Source organism: Argopecten irradians, chromosome 3 (assembly GCF_041381155.1).
Source record: "Argopecten irradians isolate NY chromosome 3, Ai_NY, whole genome shotgun sequence".
NCBI classification, from domain to species: Eukaryota; Metazoa; Mollusca; class Bivalvia; order Pectinida; family Pectinidae; genus Argopecten; species Argopecten irradians.
The window spans coordinates 36166848-36194831 of record NC_091136.1 but is presented as its reverse complement, the minus strand read 5'-3'; the positions used below and the strand labels follow the sequence as shown (position 1 = coordinate 36194831).

At 33.6% G+C, this 27984-nt stretch overlaps 2 protein-coding genes and 1 pseudogene across 9 annotated transcripts in view; all 3 read left to right on the top strand.

Moving 5' to 3' along the window:
* LOC138318417 (uncharacterized) overlaps positions 1-17071 on the top strand; it is a 31753-nt gene extending 14682 nt beyond the window's left edge. For 5 of the 7 annotated variants that reach the window (XM_069260747.1, XM_069260745.1, XM_069260748.1 and 2 more), the window contains 8 exons: positions 8825-8972; positions 9305-9436; positions 10367-10560; positions 10870-10943; positions 11340-11408; positions 12023-12271; positions 13125-13241; positions 13676-17071. In XM_069260747.1, the coding sequence (XP_069116848.1) occupies positions 8825-8972; positions 9305-9436; positions 10367-10560; positions 10870-10943; positions 11340-11408; positions 12023-12271; positions 13125-13241; positions 13676-13870 (1178 nt within the window). In that variant the 3' untranslated portion in view covers positions 13871-17071. Of the gene's footprint in view, positions 1-1394; positions 1953-8824; positions 8973-9304; positions 9437-10366; positions 10561-10869; positions 10944-11339; positions 11409-12022; positions 12272-13124; positions 13242-13675 lie in introns of those variants that run through there. The other 2 variants (XM_069260750.1, XM_069260753.1) reach the window with 2 other exon arrangements.
* Positions 17072-22213: 5142 nt separating this feature from the next.
* On the top strand, positions 22214-27960 carry LOC138318416 (tRNA (adenine(58)-N(1))-methyltransferase catalytic subunit TRMT61A-like). Of its 2 annotated transcripts, XM_069260744.1 has the most exons (4): positions 22214-22621; positions 25770-26129; positions 26439-26705; positions 27517-27960. In XM_069260744.1, the coding sequence occupies exons 2-4, from the start codon at positions 25805-25807 to the stop codon at positions 27936-27938; spliced, it is 1014 nt and encodes a 337-aa protein (XP_069116845.1). In that variant the 5' UTR covers positions 22214-22621; positions 25770-25804; the 3' UTR covers positions 27939-27960. The 2 variants fall into 2 exon arrangements, with proteins under 2 accessions (XP_069116845.1, XP_069116844.1); XM_069260743.1 differs by lacking the exon at positions 22214-22621 and having other exon boundaries at positions 25588-26129.
* Positions 22297-22680, top strand: LOC138319652 (tRNA (adenine(58)-N(1))-methyltransferase catalytic subunit TRMT61A pseudogene; annotated as a pseudogene).
* Positions 27961-27984: the final 24 nt, after the last annotated feature.

Genomic DNA, 27984 nt, shown 5'->3' with positions numbered 1-27984 from the left:
TATAATAGATATATATAATACAAGTGTGCTGGTGCATTTGATCCTAAATGTTGTTTACCTGACTTGTGTACCAAACCACAATGTATGTCTAGACATTACCCACAGTGTGTAATCCTGATGTATAGATCCAAACTGTTGTACAGGCTGTCATTGTCATCCTTTACATTTATAACTGTATGTAAATTAAATCTTATGTTGATAAGATGACCATGCAGTGTTGTCTGTGTTTGAACAGCTATACAAACACTGATAGGAATATGTCTTTTTATTTTTGTTTTATTGGTGATGAGTCCCAGAGAAAAAATCAGAAGCTGCCTCTATGTACTATACTGTACATGTTAAGACTCTTTCAATTAGACACACAAAACTACATAAAATGACAATTTCTGCTCGTATACATGGTGACCCATCTTCATTATTTGTTGATGCCAAAAATCACAGATGTCTTAAGTTTTATTGGTTAAGAAAACCTGAGTCCTAGAGAAAAATCAGTAGCTGCCTCCATATACTATTGTACATGTTTAGACTCGTTTCCTTAGACGTAATATGGCAGTTTCTGCTTGTATACATGGTGACCCATCTTCATCATCTGCTTGATGCCAAAAATTACAGGAATGCTGTATAGATAGTTGGTCAGGTGTAAGTGTAGTGGATAGTACTGATGCCCTTCACTAACACCTTAGGGTGGCAACAGAGAGTTGATAAAGATCAACTCTCCTAACCTCAGACATACATATATACTTCTCTGGGTTAGCCTGGGTATATAAACACCAACCACCTCATGAATACAAGATAAAAAAATGTATAAGGATAGGACTAGATCAATCGTGCTTGACAAAGTGCAGCTAGGTGAATAGTTGGAAAGTTCACTTTTTAGTATAGTGCTGTGAAAGTCTAGGGTTATAAACTTGGTCTGGCCATTACATTTTACAAAATTACATAAGAAGATTGTTGGTTTAATAAGCCTTTATTCACTGGCCATCTGGACTCTGGAAAATGTAGGTAACTTACTAAGAAAATTGAGTGCCGACTAATACCAATTTAAATGGTTTGTAGTCTTACATTACTGGCAATAACTTGGGGGCTGTAGGGCTGTTTGGTGATAGGGTGAAGTGTAAGAATGTTAGAACTACTAATTGGAGAGATTAGTGTGATTAAAGGATAATCTGTACAGTTATGGACCTGTCTGGTTTGGGGTCAGCTGGCCATATGTTATTGTAGGCAGCTAATCAGATTTATCAGGTCAACATTGGAACAGTTACAGGTTGATGTTATGTTTGTAATAGGCTGTGGTTATACAGACATCAGAGATCTTATACTTAAGTATTGAATTACATATATAAAGATACCCAGACTCGTAAAACCTGTATGTATAACAATATCTACCGATGGATGTTGTTAGTTATATAAGTAAGTCAGTAGAGACTGAGGCAGCTCTGACAGTGTATAGTAATTATAGGATGCCCTTCGGACCATAATACTAATGTGCTTGAAATCACCCAGTCATATTTAATTGGTGAGGGAATATATATTACTCGTCATTGCCATATATGGTATTGTTGTCTAGGAGAGTGGTATTGACATTTTGTATTGACCACTGCAGTAAACCTGTAAATTAGCCTGAACCAGACCTACTGCAGCAGTAGTATAGAACCTGTCACATGAATGTGTATACCCCTCCCCAATCCTCGGCCACATGTGTAATTCATTTTGGAGCTACTGGAGCTGTAAACAGGAAGTTTGACAGGGGGGCAGTAAGTTGTAGGACTGGTACATTCTTGTCTGTGATGTATTAGCTGTGGTGTACCACAGTCACAGAACAAGCGTTGGACCTCAAACCACCCACAAGCGGTTCCTGAGTACCACAAACGGTGCCAGCATGCAGAATGATTACTACAATGACTATCGGCTGATGAAGACACCCTCTCTGAAGTTACCTTACTCCAAGTGTGGTTCGTATTACTCTGAACAGCTGTGGAATGGCTGTTGGTAGTTAGGAGTATAGCATTACTAATTAATACACTCCTCATGATGTAGCTGTCATTTATCTGATTACAGTAGTCTTTAATACATATTTATCTCATGCATTTGTTTATATATAATAATGAATGCAAACAACAATTCTTTGTTTGTGTTTGTTTTATTTACATTTTTAATTAACAGCCAGTATCATTAAATGAGGTAGGATTTGATCTTGAAACCTAAAGTCTGAGGGCTAGTGGTAATATGTTGGGACATCTAAACCACTCAGCCACAACAAACAATATTAAGACTTATATGAATTTATTTGTAACTAAAAGAATGAGATGTATGAAGGGTATTTGTTTTTAAAGACACATACTTATGATACAAATTGAAATCTCAGCCTGATCTTGAAACCTAAAGTTTGAGGCAAGTTTCAGTTACATCACACTGGTAGAACATAAATGTGATGGTGGCCATATTGAAATTTTATTTTAGATTGATCTGAAAAATAAAAACTGACTTCTGGGTTGTGATGGCTTAATGGTTAAGATGTCCAACATTTTACCAATTACATTCCTCCTTTGGATTGTAACAGCATTATGGCTGAGTGGTTAAGATGTCCGACATTCTACCACTAGCCATTTACCTTTGGATTAAGAGTTTATGAGCTAAAAGGACAATAGTTACAGGAACTTAAAATAAGTTTGTTGTCTCTGTACATGGTACTTTGACTTTTCTTCATCAGAAGTCATTAAATGACCTTCATATTTGATAAGACATATACGTAGCATTATAAAACCAAAATTTTAAAGTACTGTTCACTTGGACATTTTACTTCCAGTCTTAGGTAACCCTGATGATTAAAAATATTCATATTGACATAAATCATTGAAGTGTCTAGTAAAATTTTCAGGCTCCTACCTTTAAAGTATTATAAAGATCATGCATAGGAAGCACTCATGGGTGTCAAAAGAAAGTTTCACTTCTTATACGGCACGTGCATTCATTTGACAAACTATTAAGTGAAACTAAGAGAACCTCAAACACCATGAAAACACATTGGAAATTTGCTTTGAAAAGGGGATCCCGGAACTGATGTAATCTGTGTGTAATATGATATAATGGCATGGCAGTATAAAATATACTAAAAAAAAAATAGGTCTTTTGTGGATCGTGCATGATAAATGTGCTTTGCTGTTTTTATATGCAAATACATGTTTCATAGTAACATGCTGGTAATTTTTGTAGTTTAATTATTCCCATATGTACAACTTATACAATCTCATATTGCACCAAAGATGTATAGTGTCAGTTACCTTATTTATTCCATTAAATAATCCTTAAGGTTTTTAGGTCACCTCCGTCGTCGTGTGTCATATGTCCGTAAACAATTTGCATTTTTGACTTCTTCTCAAAAACCAATGAAGCAAATTTAATGAAATTTTGCACAAACCTTTTAAGGCATAAAGCCAATCAAAATTGTGAATTATATGGTCCCCACCCCCCTGGTGGCTGTGTGAGAGGCCAAAGGGGTAAAATTGACTATAATTTCAAAAATCTTCTACTCCTCTCACAGATGTGATGGAATCAAATACTCTTCATAGATAGAAAGGTCTAAAGGTCCTTTACAAAAATTCTGAATTATATGACCCTGGGGTCTCAGGTTTCCCCTTGGGGAGGGGGTTAAGTTTACTATAGTTTATATAGGGAAAACACATTTTTAAGCATTATTTGGTCATTTGTAAAAGGAAATGAGTCAAATGTTGTCATAATTATCCCTATGAAATGGCCATTGAATCCTATTAACAAATTTTCCATGACTATAACTCCCAGGGGCCTTAGGGGTGGGGCCAAAAGGGGTCAAATAAGCTAAAACTTCAAAAATCTTCTTCTGAAATTCTGGAACTGGTAGAATCAAATATTCTTCATAGATGGAAAGGTCTTAATATAAGGTCCTTTACAAAAATTGTGAATTATATGACCCTGGGGTCTCATGTTTCCCCCTGGGGAGGGGGTCAAGTTTACTATAGTTTGTATAGGAAAAACACATTTATAAACATTATTTGCTTAGTTTTAATAGGAAATGAGTCAAACTGGATTAGAATTAGCCTGAAATAGTATTTTAACACCATATCCATATTGGACCTGGCTGACCCCACAGGTTTGATGGAACCAAATAATTTCCATAGATTAAAAAGTGAAATTTATAAAAATCACTGACACTGACTGACTTCTTAACTTTGGTTTTGTTGTTTTACGTTGGCAAAGCAAATTGGAATTTTAAGCATAAGGTTTAGTAACATAATACACTAGCTATCAAAATGAACAATAAAAAGTAAAAATCCTAATACATGTACGAAAGTTCAACTTTAAAGTTTATTTTAATACGTAAAGATTTTTATAGATTTGAACCAACTTTGCAATGCTCTTTCTGTAGCAGCACTCAGGTGACCATCAAGGCCTCTTGGGCCTCTTGTTTTTCCCCTTATGAAAGTGAAACTGCAGAACTGCATGGTTTGTGGTTGCTGTAAGTGGACTTTTTGCATACTGACAGTCAGATAAAGGTTGATGGACTTTTTCTAAGAGAACTGTCCATGTTTTTAAATTTCTGACTCCTCCGCCCTAAATGACCTTTAGCTGTTGATGGGCCATAAAACTAAAACAAACAAACTTCTAACACCAAGACTTAACACAAAATAAAATGTACAAAGTTTTTAGCATGGACATAAAAACAAAATATCAGTCAGGCTTTGACAGTTTAAAACAGAAATTAAGTTTGCATTGGTATAAGAAATTCTGTTCATGCTCTCACTAAAGATCTACTGGTGTATTCATACTGAACCTGATGGATGTAAAGTAAGAGTATGATAATGTGTTAAAAAATCTGAAGTACCGACAATTGGAATAGGTCGGTGAAGGAGGTCGCGAGTTAAGATACTTATAGATTTGTCATCTCCTAAGTAGGGTAATAGTATGTGAGCAACTTCAGTCGGGACACCTAACTCATATCACCTCTTCACACATATTTGAACTCTTCTATTTCTGAGACTGGAAGCGTTCATTATGAAATTACAGGGTTATTGTAGGGGTAGTTTTGTAAAAATTACGCATTACATCAGTATTTCAACAGTCGCCTCTATATCATCATTGTGGTTAGTACTGTTTAGACTTTGTACCATCATAATAAACCTTGTGAAGACAGTCTATAGAAAATATCTATACAACTAACAGTAATTCACAGGCTGGTTATTTTATTTAGACTTTGAACATTTTGTATGACAAATATATCAAAACACATTTTACCCCATGTTGAAACACACATTAAAGATGTTTTTATTCAGCTGTATATTGGTCATAATCATTTATGGCTAAAAGCTATTTTTTATCTTATAAATTGCACCATGATGATGTAATGCTATTCTGAATTGACGTCCTTTATGATTCCAATTAATTGTTCAGGCTAATTAAGCTATGATACCACATCCTCCAAAATCTTGTCATGTTTCCATCATATCGATTATATCACAGATGGATAATTTCAAAAGCTATCAATTTTAGGTTAATTCACTACGTAATTAATTCTGCAATGAATTGAGAAATATTGGCTGTGGATATGAGTGACTAACTCTTACAGAAAAGTTTATAGGGTCATATTGATCTAAAATGATTCATACATAACTCAGGGATTCCCCTCTTTTAGTAACAGAGAGTCACTGGTGATGATTTAGGTATTCAAGGTCAAGGTCGTGGGAATGACAAGTTAAAGTGGTAGCTGAGAAATAAGACTAGATTAGCTTACATAGTGATAAAATATATGGTCCTCATGGTAAACTGTTTCTGTATGAGAATGTTTGGAATATGTATCTGTCAGTGAGGCAGCAATCAATACCCTACACCTACACAACAACTACATGAGATGGAGTGGTGTCTAGGGCTACAGACAGAGGTCACCCTATAATGTCCTGTACAACTTACCAGGAAACATTACACACAGATCAGTGATGGATTTCATCACAGCTTTATCAATAAAACCTGATATTGAACTATAGCTGTTCTATAATACCAAACTTGCTGGTGGCCTTCGTTCAATACAGGGAGACATAAATATTTGTTTGTTTGTTTTGATTTCGGTTCTTGTTCTGATTTTATTTTGCAGTATCTGGTTGTTTTGATTTCATCGTTGTTTGTTATTCTGATGATTTCTGTCCAGGTCATAAGTTTTCAAACTGTTGAATCTAGAAGATATCACTTACTGTATACATATATTTACATTGGTTTGATAAGCTGATGTGCAGTATGTGTGTTAATACATGGACACTGTGGTCTTTACCTAAAAGTATTTACATTCATTTGTCACTATGCTATATACAATTAACCAAGCCAAAGTGAAGTGTAGGTATATGGGTACTATATATAGCCATTATGGCATCACTAATTTTGACATGGAAATGTCAACTAATCACCGACAAAATAACTGTTCTATCTTATGGATTAAATCATTGTTGATAAACAATGTTCTTGGTCTAACTTCAACAACTTAAAACAGAGACCCCCAAAATTGATGGCATTTATGATCTATGTACATGTACACGAATTTACCGGGTAGATGCCAGAGTTTTACAGACAATCAATTTATTCTGAACATTGTCTGCAAAGCTCTGGCATCTATACAACCATAGATGCCATAAAAAGATAATTCAATGCTAAAAGTTCAAACGTTGTATATGGGCTATATATACAGCTAGTTAAATTAACACATTGATATACAAAAGCCAACATCTTGTATATTTCTAGGTATGACTGACCTATATATTGTATATTTGAAGGTGTGAATGACCTATATATTGTATATTTGTAGGTATGACTGACCTATATATTGTATATTTGTAGGTATGACTGACCTATATATATATTGTATATTTGTAGGTATGACTGACCTATATATTGTATATTTGTAGGTGTGACTGACCTATATATTGTACATTTGTAGGTGTGACTGACCTATATATTGTATATTTGTAGGTATGACTGACCTATATATTGTATATTGTAGGTATGACTGACCTATATATTGTACATTTGTAGGTGTGACTGACCTATATATTGTATATTTATAGGTATGACTGACCTATATATATATTGTATATTTGAAGGTATGACTGCCCTATATATTGTATATTTGTAGATGTGACTGACCTATATATTGTATATTTGTAGGTATGACTGACCTATATATTGTATATTTGTAGGTATGACTGACCTATATATTGTATATTTGTAGGTATGACTGACCTATATATTGTATATTTGTAGGTATGACTGACCTATATATTGTATATTTGTAGGTGTGACTGACCTAGATATTGTATATTTTTAGGTGTGACTGACCTATATATTGTATATTTGTAGGTGTGACTGACCTATATATTGTACATTTGTATGTGTGACTGAACTATATATTGTATATTTGTAGGTATGACTGACCTATATAGATATTGTATATTTGTAGGTATGACTGACCTATATATTGTATATTTGTAGGTGTGACTGACCTATATATTGTACATTTGTAGGTGTGACTGACCTATATATTGTATATTTGTAGGTATGACTAACCTATATATTGTATATTGTAGGTATGACTGACCTATATATTGTACATTTGTAGGTGTGACTGACCTATATATTGTATATTTATAGGTATGACTGACCTATATATATATATATTGTATATTTGAAGGTATGACTGCCCTATATATTGTATATTTGTAGGTATGACTGACCTATATATTGTATATTTGTAGGTGTGACTGATCTATATATATATTGTATATTTGTAGGTATGACTGACCTATATATTGTATATTTGTAGGTATGACTGACCTATATAGATATTGTATATTTGTAGGTATGACTGACCTATATATTGTATATTTGTAGGTGTGACTGACCTATATATTGTACATTTGTAGGTGTGACTGACCTATATATTGTATATTTGTAGGTATGACTAACCTATATATTGTATATTGTAGGTATGACTGACCTATATATTGTACATTTGTAGGTGTGACTGACCTATATATTGTATAATTATAGGTATGACTGACCTATATATATATTGTATATTTGAAGGTATGACTGCCCTATATATTGTATATTTGTAGGTATGACTGACCTATATATTGTATATTTGTAGGTGTGACTGATCTATATATATATTGTATATTTGTAGGTATGACTGACCTATATATTGTATATTTGTAGGTATGACTGACTTATATATTGTATATTTGTAGGTGTGACTGACCTATATATATATTGTATATTTGTAGGTATGACTGACCTATATATTGTATATTTGTAGGTATGACTGACCTATATATTGTATATTTGTAGGTATGACTGACCTATATATTGTATATTTGTATGTGTGACTGACCTATATATTGTATATTTGTAGGTATGACTGACCTATATATTGTATATTTGTAGGTGTGAATGACCTATATATTGTATATTTGTAGGTGTGACTGATCTATATATATATTGTATATTTGTAGGTATGACTGACCTATATATTGTATATTTGTAGGTATGACTGACTTATATATTGTATATTTGTAGGTGTGACTGACCTATATATATATTGTATATTTGTAGGTATGACTGACCTATATATATATTGTATATTTGTAGGTATGACTGACCTATATATTGCATATTTGTAGGTGTGACTGACCTATATATTATATATTTGTAGGTATGACTGACCTATATATTGTGTATTTGTAGGTATGACTGACCTATATATTGTATATTTGTAGGTATGACTGACTTATATATTGTATATTTGTAGGTGTGGCTGACCTTGATGACATCCATGTATCTCCTACGCCATCTCGCCAGCTTACAGCTAACGGTAAAAAGCGCCCTGCCAGCACTGTCAAGAACTACGACTATGCTGATTATGAGGGTCACCAATATGAAGAACTCCCTCATCCCAAGTAAGTATGATTTGAAATTAAAAAAAAATATTTTGCAATAAAAAAAATATGAAACAGAAAGATGAGGAAAAAAAAATCATATGATATGTGTTTCAGCTTAAGATTTACTTATACAATCTAAACTTGTTATCTCAAACTTGTACGGTGGAAAAAACCTATTTGTTCAAAGTGAATGATTAGTTCTGTCGAAAATTTACAATGGCAGGTATCTCCCTTTTGTCCAGTACCCAGATCTCTAAGTGTTTCACTGATGTTTCAATTAATTTAAGCTATTTGTGAAGGTTCAATTGTGATTTTAAGAGTTCATTTTATAATTTTTTTTTTTTCTGCAGGACTGAAGGAGGAAGACAAACATCCCCCGAGTCCTGCTCTGAGTACCAGTCCTCAGGAGGTACAACTATTACGGCTGAAACACCTTCCGAGTCTGGGGATACTGCCGCTATTGTACGCAACCCAGACCAAAGGCAAGCTCATCCATATTATAACTAGTTACAGGCATAGTTCTATGGTCTTGTAATAATGCTGATTTTTTTATAGTGGAATAAGATATCAAAGTTGTCACAAAAATAGTAAACAAATGGTAATTAGATTTGCATTTAAGATGTTAAAGAAAAAATTGTGTAAATGTTCTCTGCAATGATATAAGTTCACTGTCTTCCTCAATTATTGCAATAAGTTGTGATTATAAATATATCCTATAAGTATAACCATGATCAGTTGGGTTCTCTCTCGGTATGACAGTGTTTAGCGATGGTTTACTACCCTTAGTATAACCATGTTCTGTATAATGATCATCTGTATACTGGTAATGATCTCCCCTTAACATTACCACATTATATATATGCTTGGCTCCTCTTAACTACTGCCATGTTTTGATATATTCAACATAATTGTTTCCCCTTAATATAACCATTTCTATATGATTGTCTCCCTTTAGTAACACCATGTTCTATATGATTTACTCCTGTTGATAAGATTAAGTTCTGTATATTCTATATGGTTGTCTCCCTTTAGTATTTCCATATTCTATATGAATCTAATTATTCTATATGTCGATATATGATCTATATTATGACAATCATATAAAATTAATGGATATATTAAGGGACAACAATAATGTAGATACACTGTATGTATATATCTTCAATATGATTGAGTCCCCTTAATATTGCCATTTAAGATTATCTCCCTTTAGTATTTCCATATTTAAATTTTTGTCTCCCCTTGCTATTAACATATAAAGAGAGGCAATCATATAAAAGGTAATAGTAAGGGGAGGCAATTATGTTGAACATCTAGATATCTTCAATATTATTATCTCCTCTTAGTATCACCATTTTCAGCAATAAATATCTCCCATAGTGTACAAAAACTATATACTTATTTACCTACAGGAAGCGCTACAACCCTTTGTATGACACCATGGTGGGTTCCTCTCCCAATATCTACAACAAGGTGAAGGCTGCTCAGCCAGACACAACTTTACAGGACAGGATGAAGATGATGAAGATCATCGTCATTTTCCTTATTCTCATCTCTTGTCTTTCCCTTGCCATTAGTCTCTATATTGTCATCGCCTATGTAGCAGGTAATATTAATGTAGAATTATTCAATAACATGTTTCTCATCATTTAGCCTTGGTACAGCTTTAACAGGATTATTATCATCGAAATTATATAGATCATAATCAGACGATTGAAAGTTTCTGTTCTGATTTACAGATTTCCATGAAAGTAAAATTGTGTAATTACCTTAGACTATTCTCCAACGTGTTTTGTTTTTGTGTATCACAATTTTGATATCAATAAAGAAGCTATTTGGTTGTATATTTCAAAGATTTTATAGACAGCTGTTTTGACGAGATGACTAAACATATGGCAATGTTTTGTATTGACAGCACCACTCACCATACAAAATCTACAAAAGGAATTACACAACCTTCACAATAACTACTCGGATCTCAATCATAAGGTAAGCAGTAGAAGCTCTAGTCACTTTTTTATTACAGTTAAACTCAATTACTTAGTACTGAATTCAATATACTTTAATGTGTGTTTAGTTGGAATCAATAGGGACTGGGAATAAGTAAGTTTTATACTGCAAACAATGAAGAAGAAGCTAAACAAGTTACCGGCTACCTCTTTTAAACAGAATGGTCTTTTTACACTATCATGAAGAAATAATTTCAAATATGTACTTAAATTTTGCTGTGGCTTCAAATAAAGAAAACAAAATTACTCTGTCTACATAGCCGTGTGAAACATGGAATTGATTATGTAGACAAGACTTAATGAGTATTGTTATTTATTACTTTGCACCTCTTTTTGTCCAGTTTTCAAGATCTGAAAATGTATATGATTATTTCAGCTACAATTTCTGGAGAGTGTGATGTCTGGAAATTTTTCTTTGGATTACCTAGAGGAACTTGGACAACGAGTAAGTCATAAAAATTGATACCGTATTTAATTTTTGCCTCAATGTTATTTTCACCAATCTAATCTTTTTGAAAATCTTTTAAATATTTTTTTTTATTATTATTTCCATTGTGTTCTTAATGAATTATAAGAAATATCTAGATTAAAGTATAAAAATATTTATATTGAAAATTTTGAAGTATAAACCTTCATTAAGGACCTTTGATGACAGTTATTCTGTTGAATTTCAAATCCTTCATTGAATGTTATATTGGTGAATATGACACAGAGGTTAAATCATGTGTTGTGCTGTTATGATTATAATGTTTTTCATGTGTTTGTAAACTGCATGAAATGTATCAATGCCTTTATCATAGAGGATAGGGAAAGCATGAAATATTTATTACAATTATACACCCGTAGCTTTTTATATACTGTATGTGCCCCATTTCCTTTACGTTATTATAAATATGTGTATTGAAAGTGATGGTCAAGAATTTTGCATGAAATCTCATAGGTTTGCATTTTCACGATTTTCACACTTTTATTGTGGCTCAGAATTGTACAGTTACTGTTTTGTGAAAAGATTAAGCTGTGGGAACAGACTCCTAAGTGAAATGCCATTTTCGTTTCCAGGTCTCAGATCTGAGGACAGAAACATCTACAAAGATTCTTACGTTAGAACAGAATTTACAGGAAACAAAAGCGTTACTTCAGCACAACCAGAAAAATATAGACAATGTTTATGGAAATGCTTCCCAGCAGATCAACGCCACTCAGACTGATCTATTAGAATTCCAATCCAACTTCACCTCATATCTCATCCATATACAAAGTGATTTTGAAGACAGACTCAACTTAATTTCAAAAATGCCCGGCCCACAGGTAAATTGGAGGAAGAAAATTATGAGTGTGAGGACCACCTGTTTTACAGAGACTAAATTGAAATCTGTGTCAGTTTATTTCTCTGTTTACCTGTAAACTCATCAGACCGCCTGGGATGATATTTTGTTATACAGACTTGATTCAGAATTTTTGCTCTGAGCACATTTTATCAAAATCTAAACTGGAAATATATCTCTTACATATTGTTTACAGCATGATGTCTCTCTCTTTTATATTTTACTGGCATGTTATCACAATTATTTCTGTTCTGTGGCTATGTTCTGTATTCTGATTTCAATAACTCTTTGGATGATTCTACATTATTTATTTGTACACTTTGTATGTTCTATTCTATTTACACCTTTGGTGCCTAATAAGAATTTTGGAGGAATAAAGTAGCTTTATAAAAAAAAAAGAAAAAATTACAATGTCTTGTCTTTGATGAGATAATTTTCATGAACATGATTATGTAAATGAAAAGTATTTAACAGCGTTATCTGCCTTTGCGACTAGGTATTGATTGTGACTTCATGTGTTTGCAAGTGTAACATGCTTTTCAGAAAATGATGCAAATTTCGCTCACAAAATAATGAGGTCACAAATGATATCTATCAGGCACCTACAAGGGAGGCAACTCTGTAATATGTCAAGATGTAACACCTTTCTGTTTGTTTTATACAGTACTATAGCTTCCTCTACTGTAGAATTGTGTTTGAACTTTTAACTTTGCTGAAAGCTTGATAATAGTGATTTTCAGTAAACTAAAAACTTTATCTAAATGTACATGCATATTTAAGAAAATAGGGTATTTATCTTGACACATGAAAACATTTTCTTATGTTCTGTTTTACAGGGCCCTCCTGGGGTGGGGAACCTGTCAGCCTGCTATATGAGGGAGTATGATGCCTTATCTTCCTCCCAGACCAGCCAAACAGACACACAGTGGGAGCCGCGTGCTGATGTTTTACAGGTGAGCAGCAACAATAGCATTGCCCCCCCCCACCTCTTATAGATTCAAATACCTGTCTATAAAGGACATTCTGGCTATATCACTCTGGTGTCCTTTATTGACAGGTTTGTATATTGATCTTAAAAGAAGGTTCCTAATACAGAAGCAGTTATGTATACAAATGTATTATGATCAAAATGAAAAACATAAATAAAAGACACAACAGTCTTTAGTAACCTTTTGATGTCTGTCTTTGCATCCTTTGTAGCTCTGAAAACATTTCAAGAGTAAAATTTCTATTTAAAATGCACTTTGTTATTAAAACATTACGAGAATTTGATAGATACAAATAAGATGTAACTCATGTACAAACTGGAATATCCTATCTGTTCTGAATCTAGTATGATACATAAATAGTTCTATCATTGACTTGATGTTGTGTTGTTTTATTTCAGACCAATGTGGTGATGTTCGCCATGTGTGGTGTGAAGAATGGTGTTGACCGTTACCTGGAGGTACGAGAGTCCACTGCTGGGGCTAACAAGTACCAGTACCGATGTTTGTGTTCAGGAAAGAGTACTAGTGACACAACACGGACCTGTATAACATATATGTGGCTCTGTCCCCGCGAGAGTTTCGGGGGCAGCTGAAGGGCTTACAGATAGGTGATAGACAATACTGAGTGACCTTCGTGTGCCAAATGATGGCACTTGTGCTAAACATGCATACAGTATGTGTTCAGGTGATACAGTTACCTATCGATGTGGGGAAATAAACTGGTTATCACATTCCTTTATTACTAGAACTCTATACTGATTTAGACAGAAAGTGATACTAAGTGACAAGGTGTGATATCACAGTTCACAGTATTATCTCCATCATAAGTAACATACATGTCGTGCTGTCAAATACATTAGCTGCTGAAATCTCAAAATACCGCACCCTGTGGTAACAGTTTATAGGAGTTCAAGAATGAAAGAAATAGAAGTCCTTTTAATGATAACTGATAAATGGCCATATTTTAACATTCCAATTTGTGTGATACTATAAAAGACTTTCAGTAAACCCTATTTTGATTAACAATCAGATGCTTGAAATCAGGGATAGATATGTTTTCCTCCCATACTTAACAGGGTTATCCCGCGGCTGCTAGGGAAAAGATAACTGTATTTTACCGGATTAGGAAAAAGATAGCTCACAGGCGCTAGATGGTGATGTCACCATTTTTTTATGCACAGTGACATTCATGTCAACTGAATTTTCACCATTTCTTGTTAAAGTATGGGAGAAAAAGAATCTTACATAGGCCAGTTAGTTGGACTGGGATATCTCAACCCTCATTAAAGATTTTGACCATCAACCCGCGGCAAGCCTTGGGTTGATTAGCCAAAATCTTCCACAAGGTTGAGATATCCCTGTCCATTTGACAGACTCATGTAAGATTCTATTCGTCAGAGGATTCTAATTTCATAAGATAACAAATTATTCTATTAAAATTTCAGTGATGTCAAGAGGAAAACATCACCATAACAATTTTTTTTTTTTTTTAATATTAGATGGGGGGGTTGGATTGAGTAAAAGGCATTCATGGAATCCCCATTAGAGATGTGTACATGTGTGAAAATGACCCTTCGTGACTATTATACAGCAGAGCTGTAGTTATAGGGTTGTATCAGAGTGGCCGCTGCTGGACGGTGGTCTCTGGACATTTGTCTCTTCTGTAGTATCTTATGATATATGATAATGTGTTTATAGCTCTAACAGAACATCAAATCAATAAAACAGAACATGGGTAGAGATGGTATTTCACCACCTTTAACTTCGACGAGGTTCTGCTCTCACCTGGATCCTGATCTATATGGCTGTGATTGAGTGATTTGTATAAGGATTGTTTTTATTATGATATGTACACAATGTACACAATGTATACTTCACATGCATTGTCTTGCTGATAGAGAGAAATAATCAATAAGTGATTGTATAGGATAAGATGTAGTCAAGAGTCAAGAAGTTTTATGTTTTTATGATGTAATATATGTATATCATATTTATAATGAGCACTGTACATATGCTTCATATGCCGATTGTATACAGCCAAATAGAATGTGCAATACTTATATAACTAATACCATGGTAGATTTTCATATGAGTATTTTTGTATCAAATCACTGATGTCTGGTTATACTTTATCATCGAATTGTCTTGCAAAACGTTCAAACTTTTATATTATAATTACTGACAGGGTCTGCTCTTCAAAGTAAACCTACAGCTACTACAATATACATTAGCTAATCACATTGCTGTAAATCAGAATTTTAACTGTCAAATATTTCATGTTATTTCACCTATACCAGTGATATCTTGCACGAAATTTCAGTACCGGTAAATGTAAACTGCTTTATTTTCACATATATATTATTTTTTCATCATCATTATTGTCAATATAATTTTGAATACATATATTTGCAATCAGAGCTCTTAGTGGCAATTGTGCATTCATAAGTGTATATGTTATTTGATTTTGATCAAGCTGCCTAGCGAAATTTCGTGATTTGTATGTTGTGAAAATAAAATGGTTTACAGTACTATTCTCTAATCTATAGGATTCTTCTGGTATTTATTTTAATCCTGAGACTTTATCATATACAGTTTTTACAGAGCTTAATCAGATTAACCCTTAGCCTTGCCTGTACAATGACTGCTGATGTGTTTTGCCTTGCCTAGAATACTCAGGGTATAACTTTATGATAACCTTGGCTATTGTATGATTGTATCGAATCATAATCTAGACCAGCTCTTGATGCGTCGTTGTGATCTAGAATAAAAAGTTAAATTCAAAGGTCTTTTGCCTAGATCAATAAAAATTGTCATTTGATGTATTCTGTCTATATATATTACAGAGATCTTGCAAGAAGGTATAATTATTTTGTGAGTAAGCTTACTATCATATTATCATGGTCTCTTTCTCCTTTCAAAAAGTACCCATAGGAGCAATTTTTCTATGAAAAATATGATGTTACATTGGTAAATATGATGTCACAATCAATACCTATCTGCAAGGCAAGTAACTCTCTATTATACAAAGGAGAAATACCTGATCTGTGGATATGTGATCTGCCCTAGCTGGTGTATCCCATGTGTATAACAAAATCTGTTTTGTGTTCAACATTGAAACTACCATTATCTTACCATTTATGTCAACATTTGTCTAATTTTTTTCAAGTGAATTTCCACATTGTTCATTTTGTTATATTTATACTGTTGGTGCTTGATATCACCCATTGTATTATTGTTTGTGTTATGTCTGCGTTTGACCACCATTCAGTCTACTCATAGCATTAAACAGTATAATCATAATATACTTTGTACTATAAACCAACCTATGCTTTACATTTTCGGACCTTACAAGTTTTTCATACTGATTTAATATTACATTGACCTAGATGATGTATTTTTACAAATTCTAATCACCCGCGAAATTTAATTGTACACAAAAATGAGTTAGTTTACAGTAAACTTTCATTCAGATTAAGTGCTGAAGGGCGATCACAAGGTCATCTTGTCTATAATGTGTCTGGTAGGAACTTTGCCTGTAATTAATATCAACCAATCTACTCATCATGAGGACATTTTTCACTTCATTTGTCTTAGTAATTTCATTCACTAATTGGAGATGATGTCCAATATTCAATGTTCTGCCAAATGTGATGGCCAATGTATACCTGTTGATTTGTTGAATTGTTTGTTATGGATGATGCCAACCAAAATAAGGATGGTATATTTATGTTTTACATGTGCATTGTCTGTTGACAATTTCTTCTGTGATTATATAAATAAATGAAAACTAAGAATTGGTTTTATGTTTTCAATTATCAAGTATTGAATGAATACATTAAGTTGGTTTTGTTTGCATAGTTTAAACGTCATGTAAACAGTCAAGATTATTGAAGGACGTGTCAAGTATATTAGATGAGAAATCTGGAGTACCTGGAGAAAAACCACCGAGCAGTGGCCAGTCCTGGCAATTGCCCCCTCATGGGTTTCATACTTGCGTTCCAGAGGTAGAGAGATTATCATAACATGTATTGTTATTCTTATCACCCGACAACCATGGTCTTACATAAAATTATTTGAAAACATTTATAACTATCTATATAGTCTTATATATATCAACTTCGCTAGCCAAGGGTGTTAGTCCGATTCTCATATGTGTTTAAGTAAATATGATGATGATGATGATGATGAACACTGAGTCTCTATCATATGACTAATATACCATTGACACTGCGTAACTAAACCACAGTGTCCCAAAATATACAAGCATTCACACACGCAACACATTGCAAACAGTGGAATTTTAACTTGTGCAGAATGTGGGAAAAAACATGGTTCTGCATATTGGTCAATGGAATTGACCTAAAAGAATATAAGTAATCTAACATAAATGCCACACATGTTACAGAGGAGTGTGTGTTCTGTATCGTGGAATGCACTGGTCATACACAACAGAACCCCTTACTGACTGATAGAAATATTGTAATAATCACAAGGAATCGGTCACATCAGGAAATTAAGGAGGTTATCACTCTGATGTACGTCTGAACTGTGGCCCAACAAGAATATTAAACAGATCACAATATATATATATATCCTATAAAGGATCGTAAGCCCTGGAAATCGGGGATGAACAATATGGACTGGCTATCAAACCCTAATTATATATAATTTGTTGATAATAATTTCCCAGCAGGATACTAATACTAGATGATCTCCCTTAGTTTAAAACTGAATTAGAACATGTTGCAGAGACACAAAAAAATAAATTATGAAGCCAAATTTTGTGATGATTTTAATATTCTAGAGACTGGTGGCAAGTCTAGACAATATACTGTAAAATAGAGTTGACACGTTTGAAAGGATATCATGTATTACCATTTGCCATTACTTCCACACGATAATCTCTCAGTTACAAAGTCAAATTTATACCTTCAGCGAAATTATTACACCAGAATTTGAATACAATACTTAGTAATATTGATTTGTATAGACGATACCATAAACAGGTACAGCATTTTCAAAATCAAGGGGTTATAACTTGTATACCTAAAGAGTCAAAAGATAGAAGATTAATAAAAAACTGGAGACCCATTACTTTATTAAACACAGATTTTAAAATAGCCTCGACAGCAATAGCTAATCGCATTAAAAATGTTTTACCATCAATAATAAGTAATACACAGAAGGGTTTTATGAAAGGCAGGTTTATAGGTGAAAATATCAAATTAATATATGATGTTATGCATGAATTAGAAGAAAGAAATACCGTATGTCTGGTCTTTTGCTATTAGCAGACTTTGAGAAAGCATTTGATTCAATTGAATGGAGTTTTATTCAAAGATCCTTAAAATCCTTCAATTTTGGTGAGTCTTTAATGAAATGGATACATATTCTATATCATAATGCAAAAAGCAGAATAGTCAATAATGGACATTTTTCATCCTTTTTTGAAGTACAACGCGGCTGTCGACAGGGGGATCCCCTATCACCGTACTTGTTTCTGATCGGTATGGAAATTCTGTCTATACAATTAAAACAAAATATTAATATCAAAGGTGTTAAAATAAATGAGCAAGAACATCTAATTGGTCAATATGCAGATGATGCCTTTTTATTCCTAGATGGTTCTCCTAGATCATTATCGAGTACAATAACAGAGTTTAATAACTTTTATCTAGCCTCAGGTCTAAATTTAAATATACATAAATGTCAGCTCATATGGATAGGAAATAAAAGATATTCTGATGAGATCCTGTGTCCTGAGCATCAGTTTAATTGGTCTTCTGAAAATTTTAAAGTGTTAGGGGTCCAGTTTTCACTCAATCTGTCAGATATCATTGAAATTAACTATAAAGAAAAGCTTTCCAAAATCAAAAGACTTCTTGGAATGTGGTCTAAAAGAAACCTTACTCTGTTGGGGAAAATCACCATAATCAAAACATTTGCACTACCTCTTATAACCCATCTTCTCTATACTCTGCCGAATCCGGATAGAAAATGGTTAAATGAAATCAACGCAGTGTTCTATAGATTCATATGGGGATATAAACCTGATAAAATAAAACGTAACACTCTGATTCTGGATTATGAGGAGGGTGGATTAAGGATGATTCACATTGAAAGTTTTATGAAATATTTAAAAATTAAGTGGATTAAAAGAATTTATAATGAAGATGGGGATTGGCAATCTCTAGCCAAGAGAACTTTTAATAAGTTTGGAGGTGAAAGGATGTGGAACTTAGGGAAAGAGAAACTTGAAGAAATAGCAAAGAATATTACAAATAAGTTTTGGAAAGATGTTACACTAGCATGGGCAGAATACAAAGGTAATGATTTATCCCCTATTCTTGAAACTGATCTTCTTAACTATGTTCCTGTGCCACTCTTTAGACAATTTATTTTATATGAAAGAGAAGGGATTACAACAGTGAAAGATATTTTAAATAACAACTTAGAATTCCTATCTTTTAATGATATTAAAATAAAATGTAATCAGCTAAATTTTTTGCAGTATTTCTCATTAGTGGGTAAGATACCTAAAGATAAATTAGATAAGGTGATAAGAGAAAATGCAACAGATAACAATGTAATTATAAACTTATTTCAGAATATTTTGAAATTAACAGATTTGAAATATGTATATAAATCTCTTCTGAGAAGTTATAAACACTTCCCTATTGAAAAGCAACACAAATTGATTGGAAAACTTCATATAGACCCAAATGAGGAATTAGACTGGAGGAAAATTTATACACTTAGTTTTAATATGACTATGGATACAAGAATTCAAAATCTACAATATAAAATTCTCCATAGAATTCTAACTACAAATACTTTTTTACACCAAATTAATGTAATTGATAATGATTTATGTACCTTCTGTAAGAACTCTCCGGAGACTATTGAACACTTACTGTTTTATTGTGGCAAAGTAGACAAAATATGGAAAGAATTCAAAAGTTGGTTAAATAATATAAGCCAAAACAACATTCATACGGTAGGTGAAGATTTGGGAATAAGAGATATACTATTTATTTGTGAAAACGGACCACCTGTTATTAATCATTTGATATTAATAATCAAATACCATATTTATAACTGTCGCTTCAGGAAGACCCAACCAAATTTTGAGAGCTGTAAGAAACAGTTTTGTAAAATAAAACAAATTGAAAAAATAGTGGCCACTGAAAATAACACTGTTAATGAATTTAACCAAAAATGGTTCCCCTTAACTATTTAACTACTTTATTATTATTTTTTTTAAATTTTTTTTAAATAAAAAATATCTGAAAAACAAACATTTGTTTTTTTTTTATATTATGGGCAACTAGATATTTTTCTTGTGCTAAAAAAGGTGTTGTTTATGTTTGTGTTATTTTGTTGTTGTTTTGTTGTCTCCTATACATGTGACATATGTGGAACTATCTATGTACCAATTATGATTACAACAAAATTAGCTCTTCAAGAAGGTCAATATCTCATACTACCCTAGCCAACAAATTGTAAAAAAAATATCTAAATAAATATAAATATAAATATCTAAATATCTAATATCTAAAGAAAATGTGCTTATGATATATATGAACCTTCTTATGTATGAAATCTTTAATTCATTGGCTTTTATTAAAATTACACATATACAATGCATGTATGTATATATGGTATGTGTGAATATATGTATATGAGTTAATTTAATTTCCCAAGATTTTTGCATATGCAGAATAGTTTTACTTCTTAATTTTTATTAACCAGTTTCAACTGACCCTTGTGGAAACACAATGGACTTTTATGGGTCATGTTGCTGCTGAAGATAAATAATGAGTTACTGCTATTGTGAAAAATTTATACATGTATGTGTTAAGTCTGTATTAGGGCACAACAGTGCGAACAAGTATATGTATAAATACATGTAATATATGTGTGCTGGTATAGGAAAATGAGAAATGGAACAATTGTTTTAGTTGCACATATGTCGAGTGCTATGGATATATATGTAGTGTTTGTTTTTGTTTGCTTTTTGTTTGTTTTTCGTAATGTCTAAAGTCATGTAGTTCAAATGTAAGTGTGCCATACATATATATGTATTTTTGAGGTTCCCAATTGATGATTGATACTGTACCTAGTGTCTCTTGTACACATACATGTAAGCAGTTGTATCAATTGATCCTATCTACAAATGTTACAAACTTGTCTGATTCTTTTTCAGTGCTCAGTTCTATGTCACTAAAATTTTAACAATTGTGATATCAAAATCAAGGAATATGTGACATAGCATATATATAAATGATTACATGTATGAATAACAGAGAAATCTCTCACTTATTTTAAATTTGTAGATATATATTTGTGCTCAACTTTATGCCACAAGAATTTTAAAAAATATGATGTCATAATTAACAAATACGGTTCTTTTGATGTACATCAAAGGACTAAATTACTTGTTCTGTTCTGTTGCCTCCAGTTTTACGATGAGATAGTCCAGGGGTGTAGAGATCGTAAGTGATCGGAACCCCTGGAGTATCGAGGATGCCCCTGTACATGTCATACAGTATGTAAAATAAAAAGTTCTTGTCAGGTCCCTGTTAGACCGAATAACCTGTCTCTTAAAATGAGCTCCTTTTTGTCGTTTATATATACATTCCAAAATTAGCGTATCAAAATAAACGATAACCAAAAAAGGAGCTCATTATTCGGTCGAGGTCCAAGCTGCGTCTCCGAGCTTTATAATTAAGTCTTCAAAAAAAAATCACAAAAAAAGACATCAAGATGTGTATTAATATATATTCTAGCATAAAATAAAGAGATATTGCATATAAATATGCATTTAATACTCTAAAACCCCGTTCAGGTCCTCCTTCAGGTCCCGTCCAGGTCCATTCAAGTCTTTAGTAGGACTCGTATAAACGCGCCAAAAAAATTACCTCCCTTTAGCGAACTCTTCTCTATTTCACACACGTGTGGTAATCTAGTTTCATTTTTAACAGGAAGCTAGCTAGACGTGATCCATACGGACAGAAAAATGAGTTTTGCGAGGTATAAAAAGAAGATTGAGGAGGGGGATACAATTATTCTTTATCTTGGCTATGATAACATGCATGCTGTGACCATGAAGCGAGGCCAAACTTTCCAGACAAAGTACGGAGCTATGAGACACGGCGACGTGATTGGGATGGACTACGGCAGTAAGGTACAGTGTCCTAAGGGATACCTGTATGTTCTTCAGCCAACACCCGAGTTATGGACCCAGAATCTCCCACACAGAACTCAGATCCTCTACTCTACAGATATCAGCGTTGTCACAATGCAGCTCGATCTGAAACCAGGATCAGTCGTCGTGGAATCGGGTAAAAACATTATCTGTTCATCCTTATACTTTAAAACCAAACCTCTCTTTAATGATTGACATAAAACAAAAGATATATATTTGTGCTCAACTTTATGCCACAAGAATTTTAAAAAATATGATGTCATAATTAACAAATAGGTGACATAACATAAATAATATAAATGATTACATGTATGAATACAAGAGAAACCCTTTCACTTAATTTAAAGTTATATATCTACTGTATATTTGTATTTGTATGAATGAGTTTGGAGAATGAATGGAGCAAATCAAATGTGATGAATGAAAGCGATCGAGTAAAAGGAGTGAAAGAGACCTCCTGTGAGAGCCGAGGCTATATGTTGTAAGAGGGATGAACCCAGGGTCCCAACCCTGGCATCCCTCAAATTTGCTGGGGAATAAAATCGATTTTGAAACCTTAAAAAAAAAAAAAAAAAATAAACAGGTACAGCAAACCAATGTCTATATATATATTAAGAATTTATGTTGTACATGTATATTTAAATTGAAATCATGGAAGACTGAAAATGACATTCCATCTCTATTCTAGGTCTAAGTTAGCTAGACCAACTGATACCAGTACATGTATCTGAATCACATCAGTGAAAATGTCAAACTCGATGAAATATAACTAATTCATCAGGAAATAAGAAATATCCTCTAACGAATACCAGAAAGATATTGAGACATTTCACCCAGAGTGAGAAACTAATATCTATAGAATTCTAATAAGGAATGACATACTATTTTCTATACACGAATTACAGCATGTATATTTAATAAGGAAAATGTGTGTTGTTTTCAGGTTCGGTTCGGACCGTTGGTAATGATATAAATTGCAGGACACAAAAAAGTTCAATTTGCTTTTCTCTTGTATTGTATTTCTTTCTCATATATCAAACATATGTGGCACATTACATAGAAATAAAATGAAAGTTCACTCGTATTGGTAATCCAATATGTAGACACCAAATTAGATGTCCGTAGATGGCTATCCACCTTTTAAAAGTTCCGAATTTGAATAATGTTCACACACAGTTCACTATGTATTTGGTAATCCAAGAAGTATCCGTAGTGGCCGCCTTGAAGGTTGGGAATCCAACTGATGTTCATAAATCAGGCATGGGTTTTTATAATAAAATGACCATTGTCCAAAAGGTAAACCCGGATGTAGTCAAGATTAATAGCATAAAGATATTATCACAATTAAACGACTTGACAATATATCGACAGTTTGATATGAAATATATCTACTTAAGCTTATCAATGACACCATTGCCTCAAGGAAGGTTATAAACACTTTGACATGTGAATACTATATGTAATTGTCGGTCACTCCACAAAAATAAGACCACAATGCCTTAGGGTAGATTTTAAACTTGTCAACACATCTATAGGTAAAATATACAATTATATAACAACAAAGAACATCTCAAATTTCTCTATGTCATATACAAGAACAAATATAATGTTTTGAATCTTTAGATGCACAATTATCTTTAAAAAACGGACAAGTCACTAACTGAACACCTGGGTCAAAGCCAAAATCGTTAAAAATATCATTATATACCCTATAACGATACCATCTCTAAAATATGCTTGTCTGGTCTAGAACCCCTACCATCATCAAGACTAACATTACTAAGCAAAAGACATTAACGTGGCAAAGACGTGCTTCCAAACGATATGGGACAATTAAACAACCGGGCACAGAACATAGGTCAGTACCTGGGGTTCGAACTTGTGACCTAAAGATACAGAGTTTGTGGAAACTCATCTTCGCTAGCCAAGGCTTCTGTCACAACATCCATATAGTTCCGTCTCGTATGAACGCACGACCCAGCACACTCCCTTGAAAGACACCACTACAAACTTGACTCCACTCGGAAGATTTTGCATTAATTACAACACTGTCTTCTATTCGTTAGAAATGCTTTGATCCGGTTACACATTTGGGTTGCCTAATTCAACAACTAGATACCTTTAGTGCTTTAATACATTAAACTGAAGATTTTTGACACCATCATTTTAGCGCCCTTTTTAATTGTAATTCCGCTCAACTACGTACATACGATGCTTTACGATACGTTCCAATACAACTAAATAACAGAAGAAGAAGAAGAACTGTATCATAGAACATCGTTGTGAAGCGGAATTACACGTCTGTAATTAGATTTCATAATGATGGTATCCTATTAAGGATCGATATTTGGCGGAGTCGTACTATAGAGTACTGGCGGCGGTACTGGTAAATATTGTCGTTGAAAAATGAAAAAGTTTGTAAACAAAATATCGTACTTTTATCACACAGAATAACTATTCAAGTAACGAAGATAAAGGTGGTCTTGAAGCACCGAAGATCAGCCCCTGTACCATCCTCGATACTCCAGGGGTTCCGATCACTTACGATCTCTACACCCCTGGACTATCTCATAGTGAAATTGAAGGCAGCTCAGCTGAAAATATTTGACCAATCACAGACCAGCAAAGATTTCCTTTGAAGACTACAGAGAGAGCGACGCCCAACTTCAAAGCCACATAGTCAACCACAGTGTACCGTTATACGGTTCTTTTGATGTACATCAAAGGACTAAATTACTTGTTCTGTTCTGTTGCCTCCAGTTTTACGATGAGATAGTCCAGGGGTGTAGAGATCGTAAGTGATCGGAACCCCTGGAGTATCGAGGATGCCCCTGTACATGTCATACAGTATGTAAAATAAAAAGTTCTTGTCAGGTCCCTGTTAGACCGAATAACCTGTCTCTTAAAATGAGCTCCTTTTTGTCGTTTATATATACATTCCAAAATTAGCGTATCAAAATAAACGATAACCAAAAAAGGAGCTCATTATTCGGTCGAGGTCCAAGCTGCGTCTCCGAGCTTTATAATTAAGTCTTCAAAAAAAAAATCACAAAAAAAGACATCAAGATGTGTATTAATATATATTCTAGCATAAAATAAAGAGATATTGCATATAAATATGCATTTAATACTCTAAAACCCCGTTCAGGTCCTCCTTCAGGTCCCGTCCAGGTCCATTCAAGTCTTTAGTAGGACTCGAATAAACGCGCCAAAAAAATTACCTCCCTTTAGCGAACTCTTCTCTATTTCACACACGTGTGGTAATCTAGTTTCATTTTTAACAGGAAGCTAGCTAGACGTGATCCATACGGACAGAAAAATGAGTTTTGCGAGGTATAAAAAGAAGATTGAGGAGGGGGATACAATTATTCTTTATCTTGGCTATGATAACATGCATGCTGTGACCATGAAGCGAGGCCAAACTTTCCAGACAAAGTACGGAGCTATGAGACACGGCGACGTGATTGGGATGGACTACGGCAGTAAGGTACAGTGTCCTAAGGGATACCTGTATGTTCTTCAGCCAACACCCGAGTTATGGACCCAGAATCTCCCACACAGAACTCAGATCCTCTACTCTACAGATATCAGCGTTGTCACAATGCAGCTCGATCTGAAACCAGGATCAGTCGTCGTGGAATCGGGTAAAAACATTATCTGTTCATCCTTATACTTTAAAACCAAACCTCTCTTTAATGATTGACATAAAACAAAAGACCACAGTCTCAATTTAAAAATGTGGTCGTATTAAGCAATAAGCAGATGGCCGTTATACACAGGTAGTGAATAGTCCGTGTAATCTGTTTGGACATCCATATATATCGGATAAATCTCATATGCAAAGAGAAATTTGAAATGAACTTAAAGAAGGCTTTTATGTATTAAAAACACATATTAAAAACACATTGTTTCTTTTATTACTCTTGTCATTTTCTTTATGAATTCCCTTCTAGGTACTGGCAGTGGTTCACTATCTCATTCAATCATCCGGTCAATTGCTCCCACAGGACACCTCCACACATTTGAGTTTCACCAGCAAAGAGCAGAGAAAGCAGAAGAGGAATTTGTTGAGCATGGTCTGAAGGATTATGTAACAGTTACACACAAAGATGTCTGCCAGGATGGATTTGGGCTGGAAAATATTGCAGATGCTGTGTTTCTTGATCTACCACGTCCTTGGGAAGCCATGGCTAGTGCTAAAGCCGCCATGAAAGTCACAGGTATCATTCAATCAGTTTTGCTTCTTTACAAGGATCAATTAATCTAGGTTTTGGGGGAAACTACCCTTTTTCAAAATAGAGGAAAACTTTGGCGAAATATAGGGGAATCTGAATCTTCTTATTTTGGTCCAAAAATATAGGGGAATCTGAATCTTCTTATTTTGGTCCAAAATTATATTCATTTTTCACGAAAAAGTACTGTAAAACAGCTAATTTTATTTTTAGATTTAGTGAAGCAAGATTTTAAGCTCAATAATGAAAATTTTTAGTTAATCATAAAATATGCAGTAGCTGTATGATAAATATGAAGAAATTTGCAAACAAAAGTCTAAAAAAATCTAATGAAAAATAAGTCACTGGGGAAATTGTGTTACAAAAACGGTCATTTTTTAGCTTCAAATGGCGAATTTTTTAATCTTCAGGGGAATTTTAGGCCAGAGGGGAATTCATTCCTTGAGGGGAAATTTACCCATAAACGGTAATAAATCAGAGCTAGATTGATCCCTACTTTATAAATTTGTTGATCGTGATGACAGATTATCACCAGGGTAAAGTTTGAAGCTGTCTTTCAAGGTTAAAAATTATTTTATACTTCAATAACTGCTATCAACTCTTTATTGGATTTTGTTCCTGTAGGAATATAAGTGTAAGGAAACTAAAAGTAAAAAGTTATTTGTGTTATTGTCAGTGTTCATGTTGTCAGCATGTTATTGATGTTTCGGTAAAAACTTGTATACATTTTCACCAGTGTAATTATCACTGTACTTTTTGTACCTTTCCAAACATTTTTATACCTTTTCTTACATTGTAGGTGGACGGCTATGCTCCTTTTCACCTTGCATAGAACAAGTACAGAAGTCCTGTGATTATTTGCGAGATCTTGGGTTTGAAGAAGTCACAACCATGGAATGTTTACTTCGTAACTTTGATGTGAGGACAATAAATTTACCAATGGCTGACTTGGGTTCAACAAAACGCCCCGGTAAAGATGATGTGTCACAAAACACAGACAGTAAAGAAGAGGAGGCTGAAAACTCTGATACCCCAGCCAAGAAACTAAAATCAGACAATAGTGAATCAACTTCACAACGTGAAAATAAAAATGTGCCACAAAGTTTTGATATCATTGGTAGAAAGGAAAATGATAGCTTCTTCTTCAAGACTGGAGTGACACCGAATCAAATGCCAGGCCACACCGGGTTTCTTACATTTGCCACATTGTTCCCATCATAAATAAATACTGTTTATCTATAAATTCTCTGTTGTGATGTTGTTTCTA

Coding starts and splice junctions, on each gene's coding strand:
- LOC138318416 (XM_069260744.1), top strand. CDS start 25,805: ATGAGTTTTGCGAGGTATAAAAAGAAGATTGAGGAGGGGGATACAATT. Junction 26,130..26,438: donor ATCAGTCGTCGTGGAATCGG/GTAAAAACATTA, acceptor ATTCCCTTCTAG/GTACTGGCAGTGGTTCACTA. Junction 26,706..27,516: donor AGCCGCCATGAAAGTCACAG/GTATCATTCAAT, acceptor CTTACATTGTAG/GTGGACGGCTATGCTCCTTT.